General features: G+C 45.0%; 8 protein-coding genes across 8 annotated transcripts; 3 read left to right on the top strand and 5 right to left on the bottom strand.

Annotated features, from left to right (window-relative positions):
* Nucleotides 1–1,117: 1,117 nt before the first annotated feature.
* On the top strand, nucleotides 1,118–3,193 carry FRE1 (LALA0S05e08174g1_1; the record flags this gene model as incomplete). Its single annotated transcript, XM_022772455.1, has 1 exon — nucleotides 1,118–3,193. The coding sequence occupies one exon, from the start codon at nucleotides 1,118–1,120 to the stop codon at nucleotides 3,191–3,193; it is 2,076 nt and encodes a 691-aa protein (XP_022628777.1).
* Nucleotides 3,194–3,255: 62 nt separating this feature from the next.
* On the bottom strand, nucleotides 3,256–4,368 carry CDC123 (LALA0S05e08152g1_1; the record flags this gene model as incomplete). Its single annotated transcript, XM_022772453.1, has 1 exon — nucleotides 3,256–4,368. The coding sequence occupies one exon, from the start codon at nucleotides 4,366–4,368 to the stop codon at nucleotides 3,256–3,258; it is 1,113 nt and encodes a 370-aa protein (XP_022628776.1).
* Nucleotides 4,369–4,815: 447 nt separating this feature from the next.
* CCT4 (LALA0S05e08130g1_1) lies at nucleotides 4,816–6,402 on the top strand (the record flags this gene model as incomplete). Its single annotated transcript, XM_022772452.1, has 1 exon — nucleotides 4,816–6,402. One exon carries the CDS (start codon nucleotides 4,816–4,818, stop codon nucleotides 6,400–6,402), a length of 1,587 nt encoding a protein of 528 aa, XP_022628775.1.
* A 182-nt stretch (nucleotides 6,403–6,584) lies between these two features.
* Nucleotides 6,585–7,397, bottom strand: CRD1 (LALA0S05e08108g1_1; the record flags this gene model as incomplete). Its single annotated transcript, XM_022772451.1, has 1 exon — nucleotides 6,585–7,397. The coding sequence occupies one exon, from the start codon at nucleotides 7,395–7,397 to the stop codon at nucleotides 6,585–6,587; it is 813 nt and encodes a 270-aa protein (XP_022628774.1).
* Nucleotides 7,398–7,762: 365 nt separating this feature from the next.
* Nucleotides 7,763–9,814, top strand: BPL1 (LALA0S05e08086g1_1; the record flags this gene model as incomplete). Its single annotated transcript, XM_022772450.1, has 1 exon — nucleotides 7,763–9,814. The coding sequence occupies one exon, from the start codon at nucleotides 7,763–7,765 to the stop codon at nucleotides 9,812–9,814; it is 2,052 nt and encodes a 683-aa protein (XP_022628773.1).
* Nucleotides 9,815–10,010: 196 nt separating this feature from the next.
* On the bottom strand, nucleotides 10,011–15,251 carry RPO21 (LALA0S05e08064g1_1; the record flags this gene model as incomplete). Its single annotated transcript, XM_022772449.1, has 1 exon — nucleotides 10,011–15,251. One exon carries the CDS (start codon nucleotides 15,249–15,251, stop codon nucleotides 10,011–10,013), a length of 5,241 nt encoding a protein of 1,746 aa, XP_022628772.1.
* Nucleotides 15,252–16,200: 949 nt separating this feature from the next.
* CPR6 (LALA0S05e08042g1_1) lies at nucleotides 16,201–17,313 on the bottom strand (the record flags this gene model as incomplete). The annotated part of the gene is made up of 1 exon (XM_022772448.1): nucleotides 16,201–17,313. One exon carries the CDS (start codon nucleotides 17,311–17,313, stop codon nucleotides 16,201–16,203), a length of 1,113 nt encoding a protein of 370 aa, XP_022628771.1.
* Nucleotides 17,314–17,486: 173 nt separating this feature from the next.
* Nucleotides 17,487–18,116, bottom strand: SCM3 (LALA0S05e08020g1_1; the record flags this gene model as incomplete). Its single annotated transcript, XM_022772447.1, has 1 exon — nucleotides 17,487–18,116. The coding sequence occupies one exon, from the start codon at nucleotides 18,114–18,116 to the stop codon at nucleotides 17,487–17,489; it is 630 nt and encodes a 209-aa protein (XP_022628770.1).
* Between the last annotated feature and the right edge of the window lie 43 nt (nucleotides 18,117–18,159).

Raw genomic sequence — 18,159 nt, 5'->3', positions numbered from 1 at the left:
GGCTATCTAACGTCCTGGCGAGTTTTTCGTGGTCCTGCTGTTAACGGCCTCTCTATTCAGACGCTGTCATTTCAAACTTACCTTTTATGTCATTTTATATTAATTCTGTCACGTCTTTTGGTCACCTGGTTCAAAACATGGTACACACATATCGTCATCTCTGGAGTGCAAACCTTACCTGGTGTATGTCAGAACAGTTGGGCCGACACTTCTGAACATTTAGAAGCGCAAAATAGCTTAATCAAACAACAGTTGATTGCGAAAACAAAAACTGAGAAACTCGATAGTGACTGCTGCAAGTCCGGCACCACGAGAAACCACCAGCCTCTCGCCATTTCTCAAATCTAATCTGCGTACATCACAGATGTTCTCTCGAATAGTCCTAACGTCGTTTCTACATCTGGTCACGTGACCCAATCCAAGATATCACTTTATCCACCTGCTGACACTGGTGTCAGAAATTAATTCTCATCACAACCACCATTATCATTGAGAAACTCGTCCAATAAACCACCCAACCAAAGATGTTCACACACACAATCCTTTGATTCGGCAATTCTCCCCCACAACCGGTACTTTCGGCCTGACCCCACAATATTCACAATCCAGCTCCAAAACTTCTCCCACTCAAGGTTAACCTTCAACAAACCATTTTACACCCATATTAATTATTACCGGTATTTCCTTTTCCAATTCTCGCACTATTCGCTAGCGTTGATTTAACAACCTCGCGAGCATTGTAGTCCGCCCGCTTGCTCGATTACTTGTCAGAACGGTAGGCAGGCATAGCTCTGCCAAAAAAAAAAAAAAAAGTCTTGAAAAATCTTGAAAAATGCTCTTCGAGCCGTATCTGCTGGAAAGTCATAGCGATAGTGTAGGATGCGGAAGGGACCCTGAGAAGAAATAAAGACGTCGAACAGAGCATTAATGTGGTAAACTGCTCACGGTGACAGATTGTAGTGAAACTGGACTAAAATGGAAGACAGCAAATAGAATTATATAAGTGTGTGTATACATTTACTTGGACTAAGGTGGCCGATGATGAAGGAGGTGAGTCGTTGAACAGCGATCTTACAACAAAGACATTTGCTGCACTTAGAAGTTCTGCAATACACAGATGAGAATCGGTGGCCTCCCATTTTTGTTGGTGGCCGTTTTCGCCTGTGTCTCTTCTGGCTTGGTCTTGGTAGATTCGTCTCTGGCCTCTGCCTGTCTATATTATGAAAAAATGTTCGACTGGGGATGCAATACGCATGGACAGAGCAAGAAAGCATACAAATGCCGGTGTTCCAACGTCAATTGGCTAGGTACGATCACCAACTGCATAGCCAACAATACTGACAGCAAACGGCTCAGGGACCATGGTTTTAGACACATTATCGGAAGGTGTCAGTCTAAGGCCAATCTTGACTACACTATGGACGAGATGTACGGTTACTGGAAAAACGGCACACAGTTTTTGAGAGACCCGACCATGGCAGACATGAACCACTCCGTGAACACCACAATTAGGGTGGACCAGCCGGAATTCGACTGGTACTACCGGAAATTCAAAGACTACACTTTTTCCGTCCAGAGAAGTCAATGGTTTGGATGGGGTCTGGTGTTCTACTGGAGCGCCATTATCGTGGTGTGCACAGCGTTCAACTTGAACCAGAAATTCCTGGGCCTCAAATTGACCAACAAGTGGCTGTCCAGATCCCTGGTGGTCCCGTCATTTTTTCAAAATACGCTTTTGAAGTATCCTAAACTGCAGAAATTGTTCCCTGGGCCGTATGCAACCCGGCTGCAAGCCCTCGCGGTAATCGTGTTCATCGTTCAAGTTTTCATCACCACAGGAGTCGGTTACGAGATGAAGTTGCCGCATCCATATCTCTCGTCCCGGTGGTTCATGAATCTCACCCTGGTGAGCTATAGAACCGATCTGATGAGCATGTCGTTGTTCCCACTGATTTTTTTCTTTGGTATTCGGAATAATCCATTTATCCCACTGACTGGAATGTCCTATGCGTCGTTCTCGTATTTCCACAAGTGGTGTGCATACGTTGCTACTGGTCTCGCTTTCATTCATTCCATTATTTGGACAGTGTGGTCCATGCACGACGGCGGGTATAAGATGTGGGCAATGGACTTGTACTGGCAGTACGGAGTGGCTGCGATGACTCTAATGGCCCTCCTCATTTTCCACAGCACCAAACTCATCAGAGACATGGCCTACGAAATATTCCTTTTCTTCCACCAGTTCTTTAACATTTTCTTTATCATTGCCATGTACTACCACTGCATCGACCTGGGTTGGATGGGCTGGATTTGGTCAATGGCAGGTATTTTGTGTTTTGACAGAGTGCTGAGGATTGCCCGTATAATCTTGAGCGGTGGTTTACAGAAATCTACTCTGACGGACTGTGGTAATGGGATTATGAAACTGACACTCAAAAAGCCCAAGTTTTTGAAGTATAAACCTGGCACGTTCGCCTTTATTTATTTTCTGAGCTGGAACGACCCTTGGTACTACCAATGGCAGTCACACCCTTTCACCTTGTTAAGCACTTCGGTCAACAACAGCGACGAAATTACAGTCATATTCAAAGCTCACAAGGGAATTACTCAACAGCTGCTTTACAGACTGCTAAAATCTGGAGAAGACTCCATTCAAGTCAGAGTCATGGTAGAGGGACCCTATGGTGATGTCCTTCCTCAAAAGGCCAAGGTTGAGAAGAAACTGGTTGGTATCGCAGCGGGACTCGGTGTCACCGCTGTGTATGCACAGTTGGCTCATCTTTTAGAAGCTCAAGTGCCTGAACTGGGATCCAAGATGTATTGGGCTGTAAATGATATAGCCCATGTCGCTTGGTTTCAAGACGAGATAAATTGGCTCCTGTCGAAAAACTGTGAGGTTACAATCTTATGTACGACGCGAAAGGACATGGACGAGTCAAAACCAACGTCCCTATGCTGCTCCGCTCGTGCTCTACTTCAAAAACTCAAAGTCCAATCTTTGTACGGCAGACCTGACTTGGCAGTTCTGGTTGCAAGTGAAATCCGTGAGTCATCGGAGCAGTCGAGAGATTTAGCATTCATCAGTTGTGGACCTACTGCCTTCAACGTTGACTTCCGTGCCTCGGTTTCTGCATGCCTCGATAAGAAGCAAAGCATAGATGTGACATATTTGGAAGAGAGTTTCGCATGGTGAAGCTATCTACCACCACAACGCATATATTCAGTGCATTTACTTTAGTTATTAATCAAAACTTGTCAAATATTACTCTCGTCATCACTTGAATCTTCAGCTTGCTGCATTTTCAGAAGTTCGGACCACTTAGATGCCAGCTCTTTAATCGCATCTGGATTTATAGCGGCATCTGCAACGTCTTGAGGTACCTGATTCTCGGAATGCTCTTTGCCAGCAAAGCGCGCAACGTTATTTTCTGTGACCAAGCGTAGTTCGTAATCTTCATCTGAGGCGGTACTGCTCTGGGTGATGAGTTCATTCCAGGAAAACATGAGTGAATCAGTCTTTCTGCAAAAAGGATTGAAATCGATGAGCCATACTTTCTTGAAGGGTCGGGGAATGTAAACGTCGCACACATATGAAGAATCTGGGAATTTGATGTTGGCCTGTTCGCCCACAAACTCGTCGATGAGATCTTTGAAAGTGTCTGTTAACGGCAGCAGATAGTCGTAAAAGTTCAAATCTCTTTGGGAAACACCGATGACTTTTGAGTTCTTGACAAAGACTCGAAATTCCAGAGCCGGATTTATATCGAACCATTTCCGCAAGATGAGTTCGTGACCAAACGTCTCAGCGCTTTCTTCCACTAGCGAATCGCGGTCGAAACAAACATCAAATGCTCTGTCTAGATCATGCGTTATATGGTTCGAAGCCTTGAGCAGCAGATAAACGTCGTTCATTTCGTGACATTTCAAGCTGTTGTTGGTGAGGATCCAAGTTGCATCCTTGGGGCTCGACCACGTCAGTTTTGGAGTCAGAGGACCCATCTCTCGAAACGTTTTTTTCAACTTTTCGTGCAATTCTAAAAACGCCGATGTCACATGCGTTACATCCACCGCCCCGGCACTTTGTGCTGCCTCATCCTCTTGTTGTTGTTCTTCTTCTTCCCAATCACTATATTCGTTTTCGTCATTTTCCTCAATATCCTGGTAGTACGAGGACTTGGTGAAGTTGCTATCGTTGGGCAATCTGATGCCGTCTTCCTCTAGGTAACGAATGAACCCCTCTGGGAGCGGTTTGATGATCTCAGCCTTCGGTGTGTGCCCTTGGAAATCATGGTACCATCTCGAAAGCGCACAGTTTTTCACCTGTTGTACGCTCACAGGAAGTTCGCTAAGTTCCGCATAACCTGCCATTTTACAAAGCAAGTAAGATAGTAATAATGTACAATTGGAATCTATCTATGAATCAAAGGGTTTATCACTCTCGATCTTGTTCTTGGTGTTGATCTCTTCTAGCTCAGCTCATCTCATCTCATCCCATCTATTTGAATAGTATAGTATATTATGAATTACTCTAGTTTTTCAAATATATTCTCTACCCTGTTATCTTGTCGCTTCTCTATCCATTTATCTTACCGTGACGCGACAATCAAGTCAAAGAAAATAATAAATATCACGTGTTTGATGATAATATTTCGCAATTACTATATCACCATGAACGAAGCTCGAATTTGAATCAAAATCTGAAAAATTTGCCACTTTTAAGAGAGAAGAACAACTACAAAACCAAGACCAGATACGTCCGATTACGCTCCAATTGGTTCTTCGTGTGACGTTTCATATCTGCAGTGAGTTTTAGAGATGGCACCCAAAAGTTCGCCCAACTCGACGTTCCAAAATCGTGAAAAACCGCAAGAAGTTCGCAAGGCCAACATCATTGCCGCACGCGCGGTAGCAGACGCAATTCGCACGTCTTTGGGACCCAAAGGCATGGATAAAATGATTAAGACATCCCGCGGAGAGGTGATTATCTCCAACGATGGCCACACCATCCTGAAACAAATGGCCATCTTGCATCCTGTGGCGAAAATGCTGGTGGAAGTTTCGGCTGCTCAGGACACAGAGGCAGGCGACGGTACGACTTCGGTGGTGATTCTGACCGGTGCATTGCTGGGGGCCGCCGAAAAACTGCTCAGCAAGGGTGTTCACCCAACAATCATTGCAGAATCGTTCCAGACAGCCGCCAAAAGATGCGTGGAGATTTTGCTGGAGATGTCCCAAAAGATCTCGCTTTCGGACAAACAAGCATTGGTTCGTGCAGCAGCGACATCCCTAAGCTCGAAGATCGTGTCACAGCATTCGTCTTTCCTGGCACCACTTGCAGTGGACTGTGTGTTGAGTATCACCAATGATGCAAGCACTAACGTCGATTTATCCGATATACGTTTGATCAAAAAGGTTGGAGGCACCATAGACGACACAGAGATGGTCGACGGTGTGGTGCTCACTCAAAACGTGGTGAAAACTGCCGGCGGTCCCACCAGAATCGAGAAAGCCCGCATAGGTCTTGTGCAATTCCAAATCTCTCCTCCTAAACCAGACACCGAAAACAACATCGTGGTCAACGACTATAGACAGATGGATAAGATCCTAAAAGAAGAACGTGCATACCTGTTAAACATTTGCAAAAAGATTAAAAAGGCCAAGTGTAACGTCTTACTGATTCAGAAATCCATTTTGAGAGATGCCGTCAACGATCTCGCCCTTCATTTCCTATCCAAATTGGGAATTTTGGTCATCAAAGATGTGGAAAGAGACGAAATAGAATTTTTGTCAAAGAGTCTAAACTGCAAGCCTATTTCGGACCCAGAATTTTTCAGCGAGGACCGTCTTGGCTCAGCTGACCTTGTGGAGGAAATCGACAGCGATGGGTCGAAGATCGTAAAAATCACGGGCGTCAAATCTACTACTACTAGTCCAACAGTGTCCGTAGTTATTCGTGGTGCTAACAATGTTATATTGGATGAAACCGAGAGATCTCTGCACGATGCATTGTGCGTGATTCGCTGTTTGGTCAAGGAAAGAGCATTGATTGCAGGTGGTGGTGCGCCCGAAATTGAGGCATCGCGTACTTTAACAAGAGAGGCAAGAGCTCTCCAAGGCGTGGAAGCCTTCGTGTGGCAAGAATTTGCCTCTGCACTTGAAGTCATTCCCACAACGCTGGCTGAAAATGCCGGTCTCCACAGCATCAAAGTTGTTACTGAACTCCGCACGCTGCATGAAAACGGTGAAAAAAATGCCGGCATTTCCATTCGCAGATCGGGCACTACGAACACTTTTGACGAGCATGTCTTACAACCGGTTCTGGTAAGCACAAGTGCAATCACTTTGGCATCGGAATGTGTCAAATCTATACTAAGAATCGACGACATTACCTTCAGCCGTTGATGACTTTAAATTTAAATTGTACATATAATAACATCCCAATCAGATGCATTCCTTTTCCCGATAAAAAGTTTTGTAAATACGTGTCTATGTGCAATGCTATAAGATGCTAGTGCGGCAGTCGTTGAAAACACCACGAATGGCATTCTCGTTGTGTTTTTGGCGTCTTTCCAAATCCAGTTTTGTCATTTCAATTTGTTGAGGTACTTTACAGCGTTTTTACTGAATATGTAGGAGCCGCCACTAAGAATAGTTGTGACCCCGACCACATAACCCATATATGCGAAAGCCTTTGCGACCAAACCAGCAACTCCTTTCGCTTCTTCTTCTTCTTCAGAAGATGAAGAAGACGGCTGGACGAACATCATCATGGTGACAGCCCAACCAAGATATATCATTTGTAAAAAGGTGTTCCATTTGGAGATTTGTGTTGGTCTCACTTCAGCGCTGGGATATTTGAAAACGTCCCAAAACGAATTCCAACTGACTTTACCATACGTGTGTCTCAGGGATGCTATTCGAAAGTATATGGCACTAAATCCGAGCGTGAGATCACGGCCAATTATGAGGCCTGCAACCGGACCTGGTATAATTTGAGGCCCACCAGGAAAAGCCAGCGATGCAGTTGTGACGAGCATCAGTATTTTGTCAGCCATTGGGTCCAACACCGTTCCTGCAACCGACTTCATGTTATATCGTCTTGCCAGATGACCGTCTAAAAAGTCTGTTATGCATGAATACGTGAAGAGCCCCAAAGCAGGTACCAGATTGTTGGATATTATGCATTGACCTATCAACGGCGCTGCAGCAATCCTACTGATTGTAAGCATATTTGGTAATGTCCAAATGGATGATATGATCGGAGAGATCTTCTTCTTCAACTTAGAGTTTTCCGTCGAAATCGAGCGTAGAGTTGTTGTCCATGGTTTCGGCCTCAATAGCGTTATGGGACTCGCTGGAAAGCCCAGATTTAGCATACGCGGCACAGATCTCTGCATCCCAATTATGCCACCAGAAAATCAACTGAAATACCGTGAATTATAGACTTACTGGTCGAGGTCTTGAAGTTCAAAGCTTCTTGTACGTCATTATTTTTCAGATATTGGATTAAGATTAGGTCAATTACCATTTAAAGATCAGTGATGAGAAGAGCATCAACTACTAACTTTAGACTGTTTACCTACCCACAAAGGGTCAATTTCATTTACTTTTATTTTGGTTAGCTTACTGCCAGTTTTCCGAACATATTGAAGTTTCAAGCTCGCCGAAACTCGCATTTTAGCCTTAGTTAGCAACCACTTCTAGATATACCTCTTGAATTGTACATATACTGTGCAAACCGCGAGTTCGAAGTGCGCCAAAGATGAACGTTCTTGTATATAATGGGCCAGGGGCATCTCCAGATTCTGTGAAGCATACCCTTGTGACCTTGAGACGTTTACTAGAACCCCTGTACGCTGTAAGTACTGTTAACGCCAGAATACTGAAGACCGAACCATGGGCAGGTAAAACTTCGGCAGTGGTTTTTCCAGGTGGAGCTGATTTGCCATACACGAAAGAATGCGCTTCCGTCATGCCACAAATCAAGAAGTTTGTGTCAAAGCAAGGCGGTTCATTTATCGGATTCTGTGCTGGAGGGTATTTCGCAACTGACCGGGTCGAATTTGCGGTACACGACCCATTGCTCGAAGTCACTGGTGCTAGAGATCTGAAATTTTTCCCTGGTGTTGGTAGAGGGCCAGCATTCCATGGTTTTAAGTACAACAGCGAGGCAGGAGCCCGTGCGGCGCAATTAAGACTTCCCAACGGAGAAGAATTCAAAACGTATTACAACGGTGGCTGTGTCTTTGCAGACGCTGAAAAATACGACAATGTGGAGGTACTGGCAAGCTACACTGAGCCTTTGGACGTTCCGTTTTCTCAAGACCCTGCAACTCTTGGAGCAGCGGCAGTTTTATGTCATTATGGCAAAGGGAAAGCTCTATTAACGGGACCTCACCCCGAATACGTTCCCAAACTTTTGCAAAGAGCTCATGATGGCGATTATAATTCATCCGTGGTGAACGTCTTGATGGAATACGAAGACAGCAGATTAAAGTTCATGAAAGACGCCCTTACCAAAGTAGGATTGCATTGCAACAATGAGTTTGCAAACGGGACAGCTCCAAGTTTAACACCGCTGCTTGTGGTTTCACCCAACAAACCGGAACTTCTGGCTGCATTTGAGGACAATTTGAAGGAAGCAAGTGATGTTTCGTTGGTAAACGGCGTCACAGTACTTGAAGGAGAAACTGACATTTTTCGCGTTTACAAAGGATTCGACAAATATGACCTTGCGAGCAGCGAACTTATAGATCAAGAACCGGACGAGGTTTCTAAAACTATTGTGCTTGCGACTACGGCGGAGCCCTGCGCTCCTGCAAACTTGACTCCAAATTTCGACATTAAGAAGTATTTCCAATATTTGAGGCCAACCACCGATGTAGGATCCTTGTTGATGTATGGCGAGATCATTACCTCTTCGAGTGCTCTGCTCAATAATAACAAAAAGCTACTAAGCCTTTTCCCAGCTACTTCTACCCTTCATGTCGGAACCATTCAAGTCTCTGGTCGGGGGCGCGGAGGAAATGTATGGATTAATCCAAAAGGCGTATCTGCTTCAACAGCCTGTGTGAATCTTCCTTTGAAGTCTCCGGTGACTGGTGCACCGGTCTCGGTTGTTTTCGTTCAATATCTCGCCATGCTGGCATATTGTAAAGCAATTTTGGCATATGCACCGGGATACGAGGACATGCCTGTCAGAATAAAGTGGCCGAACGATTTGTATGCAATGAAGCCAGATTACTACAGTTCGAAAAATCTTCGCTTGACTAGCAAGGGTCTTGAGGGGGGTAAAGTGCCATTAAGTGAGCTGGAACCGGCATACGTCAAAATTTCCGGTCTTTTAGTGAACACCAATTTTATCAACAACCAATACTCTTTGCTACTTGGATGTGGTCTCAATGTCTCTCACGATGGACCAACCACTTCGCTAAACTCGTGGATCGGAATTTTGAATAAAGAGCGAGAACACTTGCAAATGCCTCTACTACCTGAAGTCGAGGTCGAAAAACTACAGGCCCTTTACATGAACAATTTGGATCAGATAATCAAGAAATTCATCAATTATGGAGCAGATAGCATGTTATCAGAATATTACAAGCTTTGGCTACATACAGACCAAATCGTAACGCTCACTGACCATCACAACGTTCGTGCCAAACTAGTTGGGATAACAAAGGATTACGGTCTCCTCATCGCTAAGGAACTAACCCCTGGGACGAATACCCAGTTCACCGGAAATCTATATCATTTACAACCAGATGGAAATACGTTCGACATTTTCAAGGGCCTCATATCCAAGAAAGTCATTTAAGGGACCGAGATGATTTCATTTCAAAAACATTACAATATTTACATTTCGATATCGTTGATCTGCTTTCTGTAGACCTGAGAACGTCCAAAAGGATAGGGTTCTGAAGGCTTTCGGTATATAACAGGGTTTGAGAAAACAAGTCTTTTTGCCAAATAAAGCACCATGAGCATGTGCCGAATAACCTGTTATCAGTAGCTCATTGAGAATTATTATTAGTATTATCGCCATTGCTGTCATCGTCCTTAGGAGAGTTAGGTGAATATGAAGGTGAACCTGGGCTGTAGCTTGGTGAAGTAGGAGAGTAGGAAGGTGAAGTAGGAGAGTAAGATGGTGAAGTAGGACTGTAGCTTGGTGATGTTGGGCTGTAGCTTGGCGACGTTGGTGAGTATGATGGCGATGTTGGGGAGTAAGATGGGGAGGTTGGGCTGTAGCTGGGAGAAGTTGGGCTGTAGCTGGGAGAAGTTGGGCTGTAGCTGGGAGAAGTTGGGCTGTAGATTGGCGAAGTTGGGGAGTAGGATGGTGAAGTAGGCGAGTAGGATGGTGACGTCGGACTGTAACTTGGCGACGTTGGTGAGTATGATGGCGATGTTGGGGAGTAAGATGGTGAGGTTGGGCTATAGCTTGGGGACGTTGGTGAGTAGGATGGTGAAGTAGGCGAGTAGGATGGTGACGTCGGACTGTAACTTGGCGACGTTGGTGAGTATGATGGCGATGTTGGGGAGTAAGATGGTGAGGTTGGGCTGTAGCTGGGAGAAGTTGGGCTGTAGCTTGGCGAAGTTGGGGAATAGGCTGGGGAAGAAGGAGAAAATCCGGGAGAGGCAACTCCTCCAAATCCAGGTGATGAGGGGCCATCGCCGTATCCGCTGAACGGAGATGACGCACCGCCGTAATCTGCTCCCCCGTACGCTGTAAAGCCTCCGGACATAGCATCTGTAGAGCCTGAATCGACCATAGGCGAGAACATGAGCTCATCTTTGACATCAACGTCGGCATTGACCAAACCACTTTCATTGTTATAAGGAGTTCTAGAACCATCTTGACCATCGGCAATCTCGCTGGTTTTCTGTTCGGGCATGAATTTGACCAAAGAGTCTTCATCGATCATGACATCGAAAGCGCCTGTACCAATAGGGGCGACTTGACCCAGTAGAACATTCTCAGATACACCTCGGCAGTCGTCGAGTTCTGCAGCAGCACCAGCTTCAAATAAAATCTCAACCGTCTCTTCAAAAGAACATCTCATGAGGGCACCAGTGTCAGACCTATTGAACCCATGACGAGTAACAGACATTAAGAAACCTTGAGACGTCATAACATCAACCAGTAATGCCATGTGACGGTAGTTAACGTAAGAACCATCGGATGCAATAACGTTGTAGACCTCCTTGTACAGTGCAGCACGACCTGCCTCAATTCCCAATACGTTCATAATATCGATGAAGGAGTTTGTGTAGATACGAGATGAATCAACACCAGGCACACTCATGACTTCGGCAAGATTTACACCATCTGTCTCCAAAACCCACTCGGGGACCTTGTGGTATTCACCTGTTGGACTGGGCGTTTTACGATCGTATTTCATCATGACGACACGAGTGATGTCTTCAACACCTCGCAACGTGATACTTTCCAGCATGGTATTTTCAATTCTCTTCAACATATGATCTTCCTCAGCTTCCGCCTCGGAATCAAGAGTCTTAGGATCACGAACAACACGACAACGAATGACTAATTTTTCGGCGTTATCTTCAGACCAGATGACGAAGAGATCGTTCTTAAAAGTTTCCTTTATTTTTTCTCCGACTTGACCCATAGTCAAGTCTTTGTCGTTCATGGCTGCACGGTCTAATTCAAGACGTAGTAACCATGGCGACTGATGGTCTAAAGACTGCTCTGTTTCCTCGTCCATCAGCGAGAAATGAAGCTGGATAATTTCTTCATCGTCCTCAATCACAGTGGAGCGTGGATCAGGATCGTAGTAAATTTCAGACGCAACTGTAACACTTTTCAACGTCGTGTGCTCAATTGCGGATCTGATCAGCTTGGCCTTCTCCTGGTCAGCGGCGTAGTCCCCCTCGAGATAGACTGTGAGAGAAGGAGTTTTCATAGTTTTTGCCACATTCAAAATTTCCTTCAAACGGGGAACACCTGAGGTAACCTTCTTCGAAGCGACACCTGCAAAATGGAAAGTGTTCAATGTCATCTGAGTCGCGGGTTCACCAATGGACTGCGCTGCAAGCACACCCACCATTTCACCAGGGTGAACAATCGACCTCAAAAACTGAGCTTCAATATTATTCATCACCCAATCAAAAGTTTGTTTGGTTAGTCTGTACTCTTGAATGACTCTGCGGGAAGCCAATCGAGACCGCAAGAGACAACAGAATAAGGTTACGGCATTCTTTTGAGCTTCTTGTAGAAGCTGGCTTTTACCACGCAATACGAGCAGCCTTTCTTGTAGATCTCTGACCCCAAAGATAACATCAAGGATGGTTAGATCGGTGGCCTTTGAGTGTTCGATACGGAAGGTCTGCTGGGCATTTTGGATGATACGTCTAATGTTTACCGGGAGCGGCCAATTCTGTTCACCATCCACGAAAATCTTTCTCAAGAACGCCCTGTCTTCTAGTAATTGTCTGTATTCTTCATCCAAAAGAGCCTGAAGCTTCAAATCACCAATAATTTCTGATCCTGACTCCAATAATGAAGGGTCTAGAGCGTGCTTGGGGTTCAGCAGATCGATCCTGTATCTCCGGTCGAAGGCAGCATCGGACGCAGCGATACTATCAATTGATTGCTTCTCAATGTGTGCAGCGTCCATTCCATCTTCTCCGTAGACAAACTGGATTACGTTACCCAAAGAGTTTCTAGTCGTACCATCATAATGCACCATGATGTCTTCTAGAGCTTTAACCAAACGACGTTGAATATAACCAGTTTCTGCAGTCTTCACAGCTGTGTCAATCAGACCTTCACGTCCACCCATGGCGTGAAAGAAAAATTCTTGAGGAGTGAGCCCTCTTAGGTACGAATTTTCAACAAAACCTTTAGATTCAGGAGAATAGTCGTCCTTAGAAAAGTGAGGTAGCGTCCGATCGGCAAATCCAAACGCAATACGTTTACCCTCGACGGACTGTTGGCCAACGCAAGCAGACATCTGAGCGATATTAATAAATGAACCTTTTGAGCCTGCACTTACCATCTGCTTGACGTTATTCAAATCCTTTAAATTCACTTCCGCTGATCGACCTGCTTTGTCTCTTGCCTCGTTTAAATAACGCACCACATTATCTTCGAACGATTCACGTAGCGTCATCCCGTGCTTCGCAGTCAGCAAATTTGCCTGCGCCTCCTTTGTCACCTCTTCTACCTTTCTCTTTGCAACCATGATGGCATCCGTGATCTCTCTCATGGACTTTTCATCTGCAATAGTATCACCTATACCGATTGAGAACCCGTTGTGAAGCAACCAGAAGTTGACCACTTTTTGGAGGTTACTGAAAAGTCTGGCACAAATTTTGGGACCCTTCTCTCTCGTTACAACGTGGATTAAACCGCCGCTTGAAGACCCAACCGTCTTTTTGTCTACAACCCCAAAAATAATTTGACCGTCAATGATCAACATCCCGTTGTCTTTAGGTGACAAAAGTGTTGTACCTTCGTCGAATCTCTGTAAGTGGATACCACTGGGGATAGCGATAGATAAGATTTGCTTACCAGACCATAGAGGCTTAGGTTTTAGAATTGTTGGAGTGGGTATAACTCCGTCCCAATCTGGGATCCAATATAGCATATTGAGAACTTGGTCAAGTTCAATGAAAGTATCTCTCAGTGTCATTTTCCGGACACCACAAAGGGTATCTTGAACAATGCCCATACAAGGTTTGTTTGATTGAGCGGACACAATTTGCTGCGGCACTGCGCAAAGCTGTGACAGTTCAGCCCTAGTCTCCTCCGATTGTGGAACGTGCAAATTCATTTCGTCACCGTCGAAATCGGCATTGTATGGTGAGGTGACCGATAAGTTCAATCTAAAAGTAGAATAAGGCATAACCTTAACTCTGTGGGCCATCATAGACATTTTGTGTAGGGAGGGTTGACGATTGAAAAGAACGGGATCGTCGTCTATAATATGCCGTTCAACCTTCCATCCATATTGCAGTTGAATGTCACCAGCCCTTTTGCTGTATCTTAGATCTATACGATCACCATTGTCACGAATGACATATTTTGCACCCGGGTGCTCATTAGGTCCATTCCGCACCAATTGTGTTAGGCGGTCGATATTGTATGGTGTCACAACCTCTGGATAGGTCAAAGTTCTGGCAATTGACTTTGGTACACCCACCTGGTCCAGATCCAAGTTTGGATCACCAGAAATGACGGTACGTGCAGAAAAATCAACACGCTTACCCATTAAATTACCTCTAATACGCCCTTCTTTACCCTTCAAACGGGCACGAATAGATTTGATAGGACGGCCGGATTTCTGCAGCGCTTGAGGCTGTCCCGCTATATCATTGTCCATATACGTAGCAACATGGAACTGCAGAAGCGATTCCGATTCTTGAATAACATGCTGCGGGGACCCATTAATTTCAAGTCGTTGCACATTGATATTTGCTTTCAAAATATCACCGAGCTTGTAAGTCAAATCGTCTTCACCTCTTTGAGTCTCGTTGAAAGAAATAGATGGACGCACAGGAGGAGGAGGAACCGGTAACACCGTCAAGATCATCCATTCAGGACGAGCGAAATCTTCATTAAATCCCAACCGTGTGGAGTCTTCTGGTGATATATGCTTGAAAACATTGAGAACTTCGTCAGCGGAGATGATACGTCTTTCGGGCTGATCGGCATCGTCGGCACCTTTATCCTTTTTCCACGTACCGACCAACGAAAGACCATCTTTCCTTATGCTAGGCTGAGTGTTACCGCAACCACCTCTGGAGACATATTGAGTAGGATCATCGTCAGATGGAACTTCGGTATCACACACCATCTTGGCCTTACATAGAGACCAGACAGCATTGAACCTCCGCTTGGGGTCCTTGATTTTGATTGCTTGCCTCATCAACTCACTATGTTCATCGAGTAGAAGTTTACCGCAGTGCATGCATACACACTCGCAGACCTTTTTAATCTTAGAGATATAACCGATATGGAAAACGGGCTTTGCCAGTTCGATGTGGCCAAAATGACCTGGGCAATCGTTCATGCCCTCACCACACGTTTGACATTTGAAACTACGGTCGATAGAACCAAGACGTGGGTCATTCAAACCACCGATTTTGGCCCGCATTTGGGTTTCATCCATAGTTTCTGGAAATTCCACTTTGGCGACACTGATAGCCCGCACTTCTTCTGGTGAAAAAATACCGAACTGTACTTCTTTAACCGTCCGTAGCGGAGCGCTGGAATATGGAAATTCGACCATTATCAGTATGCAGTAGTAATGATAGTAGTAGTAATAGTAGGCAAATTAAGCAAAAAATGTCTCTAGATTGAGTGTCCAGCTGGAATGTATTATTTTTTTGGGTCTTTTTCAAGCGGTGAAGCCTTTTTGTCTTTGTTTCTTTAGTTCTTTTTTTTTATACTGGTACTGTGAAGCTCGATAAGTTAATATCTGAGCCTATTAGATGCTGGGATGTGTGGTAAGAAGTGCAAACCTGTTTCGTTGATGAAAATGAAATGTGCTAGCTCCTTGTAATAATGGATGTCTCTTTTCTTGTTGTGACAATTGGTACCTGGCCCTTGTCTTTCGCACAATAAGATGGATTTATGACAGGAAAAAAGCTGGACGCTGTTTGACGATACCAACAAATTCCAAAGATTGCACTTTTCGTACTAATAGGATAGTCGTTTTTCCAACACAGAACTCTGGATATGAACTGCTGCTAAAAGCTCACTCACTGGAGGTTTGTCTTACTCGAAACCTGTCGATTCTAGAAACCTCAAATATGATCCCTTTAAAACGAGGGAACAAAGGCCGCGACGAGCTCTTCAAATGCAAATATGGTGAAAGAAGACCGGCGCACAATAAACAATAGTGTATGGCGCTCCTATCGTAGGCGTGAAGTGTGCAATGCTTCGAATTTTAGCTATGTTCAAGTGTATTTACGAGACTTGTCTCTGTTTTTCAGCTAATTTGCCACCATTAAAATTTTTCGATATTGAAATAAGGGCGGGTAACGTTAGAGATCAGCAAGAACTAGATAGAAATCAAGAAGACACCAGTAACTGAATACAACGACAGTCAGTTTTATGACGCGATTGAGAACTCGTAGGGTCGATAAAACACATCAGTATGGAGCTTGAAAGGTGCTCGATTTTTTGAATTTGCCACTTTGTGTATTTTTCTTTCCATTCTTCTGCTTTCGCTTTATCTAAGAGAACATTTTTGAGAAAGCCTTTTTCTGTTTGGCAACCTGTTCTTTTTTTAGCTTTCTGGCGTCTGTGATGGCCTTGAGAATCGCAGCGTCGTTCTGCTGGTAGGTGGTAGCGAATTCAAGATCCGTAAGGGCCATTTCGGCATCCTTCAAGTGGTAGTAGGCCAAACCACGGCGATACAATGCTTTGGCTTTACTCTTGTCGTCTGCAGCGGAGTCGTGGACGACTTCGGTAGCAGCTGTAAGAGCGTTTTGAGAGTCTCCGCTCTTCAATGCGCAAAGTGCAATATTCAAAAACAGTGAAACGCGCAACTGGTCGACAGCGCGCGTTTTTTCCGCACTCAAGTCATTAGGGAAAAATTGCTTGAGCATGGAGGAGGCCTTTTCGTATTTCAAAAGGGCAACCTTATACTCTTGGGCTTTGAATAATGTAGTGCCAATCTCCTTCACAGCGTTCACAGCTTTTAGAACAGAGTCCACGTCCGCGACGTCGACCTTCGAGTCGTCGGCCAGCGTTTCCTCGTAGTTGTCGCCGTACTGGTCCGTAGGGGTCTGTTCTGCGTCTGCTGGAACGACGTAGTCCGTAGGAAGGACACCGCAATCGTCGATCCTGACGTCCTTTTCGGGCTTGTCTCCAGAGTCCGTGGCAATGTTCTCGATTGTGCGCGCAAGCCTTTTTCCCTGGATCAGTTCACCAAAAACCACATGTTTGCCGTCCAAATGAGGGGTAGGAACACAGGTCAAAAATGCCTGCGATCCATTGGTATTGGGACCTGCATTGGCCATGGACAAAAAGAATGGTTTGTCATGTTTGAGGGAGAAGTTCTCGTCTTCAAATTTTTCGCCATAGATCGACTCTCCTCCGGTTCCGTTAAAATTTGTAAAGTCCCCAAATTGCAACATGAAACCCTTGATGACACGATGGAATATTGAGCCCTTGTAGCTCAATGGCACATCAGGTCTGCTCTTAGCGAATCCAGACTGGCCCTCACACAGTTTGTAGAAGTTTTCAGCAGTCTTGGGTACCACATCGTTAAATAATTCGAACACCAGACGTCCCTTGGGAACGCCACCGATTGAGACGTCGAGAAAAACCTTTGAGTTTGTCATTTCTGGAATTTGTGAATGATCCGTTGTTGTCGAAGAATTCCTTCCCAACCTGAAATCGGGTTCTTCCTCTGGAGCACCAGCACGCTTTAAATATTTTTCAATCACCCAGGTGCTGTCATTTTTTAGAAAATGCTGGAAAGTTCAAATAAAAGTGTGAGACATGAGTATAGACATCAATCTGGTTCAGGAATTGGACTTGTGTCACTATCGCATTCACTTTCGCCATTGTAATTGTTGTATATGTCGTCATTCTCGTCCTCGTGCTCGTTCTCGTTCTCATTCCATATGTTCGTAGCAGTATTGTCGATCTCGATGAGGTCACTCAGTACGCTTACATAGTTGGAATCGGTACCATTACTTGCAGTAGAGCCATGCTGAGCACTGAGTCCTCTGACATGTCCGTTATCTTCTATGATCTCGCCAGTCGTGAGATCCACAACATCGCCTTGGTCTTCAATAGACTCGTATTTCTCGATCAAGTGCAACCAGGCGCGCTTCATGTTTTCGTCTGCTCGCTTGTGTCGTTCCAGAACTTGTTCGTCTGTTAGTTTCGGTATCAATTGGGCCTCTTTGGACATCACGTACACGATTTCGTTCGAGGGCACAGAATCCCGCGCATCGTTACGCTGTTCTTCGTGAAAGACGGGAGCAGTCTGTTCGCGTGATGCAACTGATTGTCGTTGAGAAGGTGGATCAGAAACGACTTTTGATCGGTTTTTGGGACTCTGTAAAAGCCCTTGTAATGCACCTTTGAGATTCTGCAGCGTTTTCTGTCTGGCCTTCTTCTTTTTGACCCCGCTCATGAAGTTTTAAGAAACGTTCACGTCCCTGGGTCAGTGATTAGCT

Source organism: Lachancea lanzarotensis, scaffold LALA0S05, assembly GCF_000938715.1.
Source record: "Lachancea lanzarotensis genome assembly LALA0, scaffold LALA0S05, whole genome shotgun sequence".
In the NCBI taxonomy this organism is placed as follows: domain Eukaryota; kingdom Fungi; phylum Ascomycota; class Saccharomycetes; order Saccharomycetales; family Saccharomycetaceae; genus Lachancea; species Lachancea lanzarotensis.
Note: the sequence above shows the minus strand (reverse complement) of the source record. Positions and strands in the feature narration are given on the sequence as shown.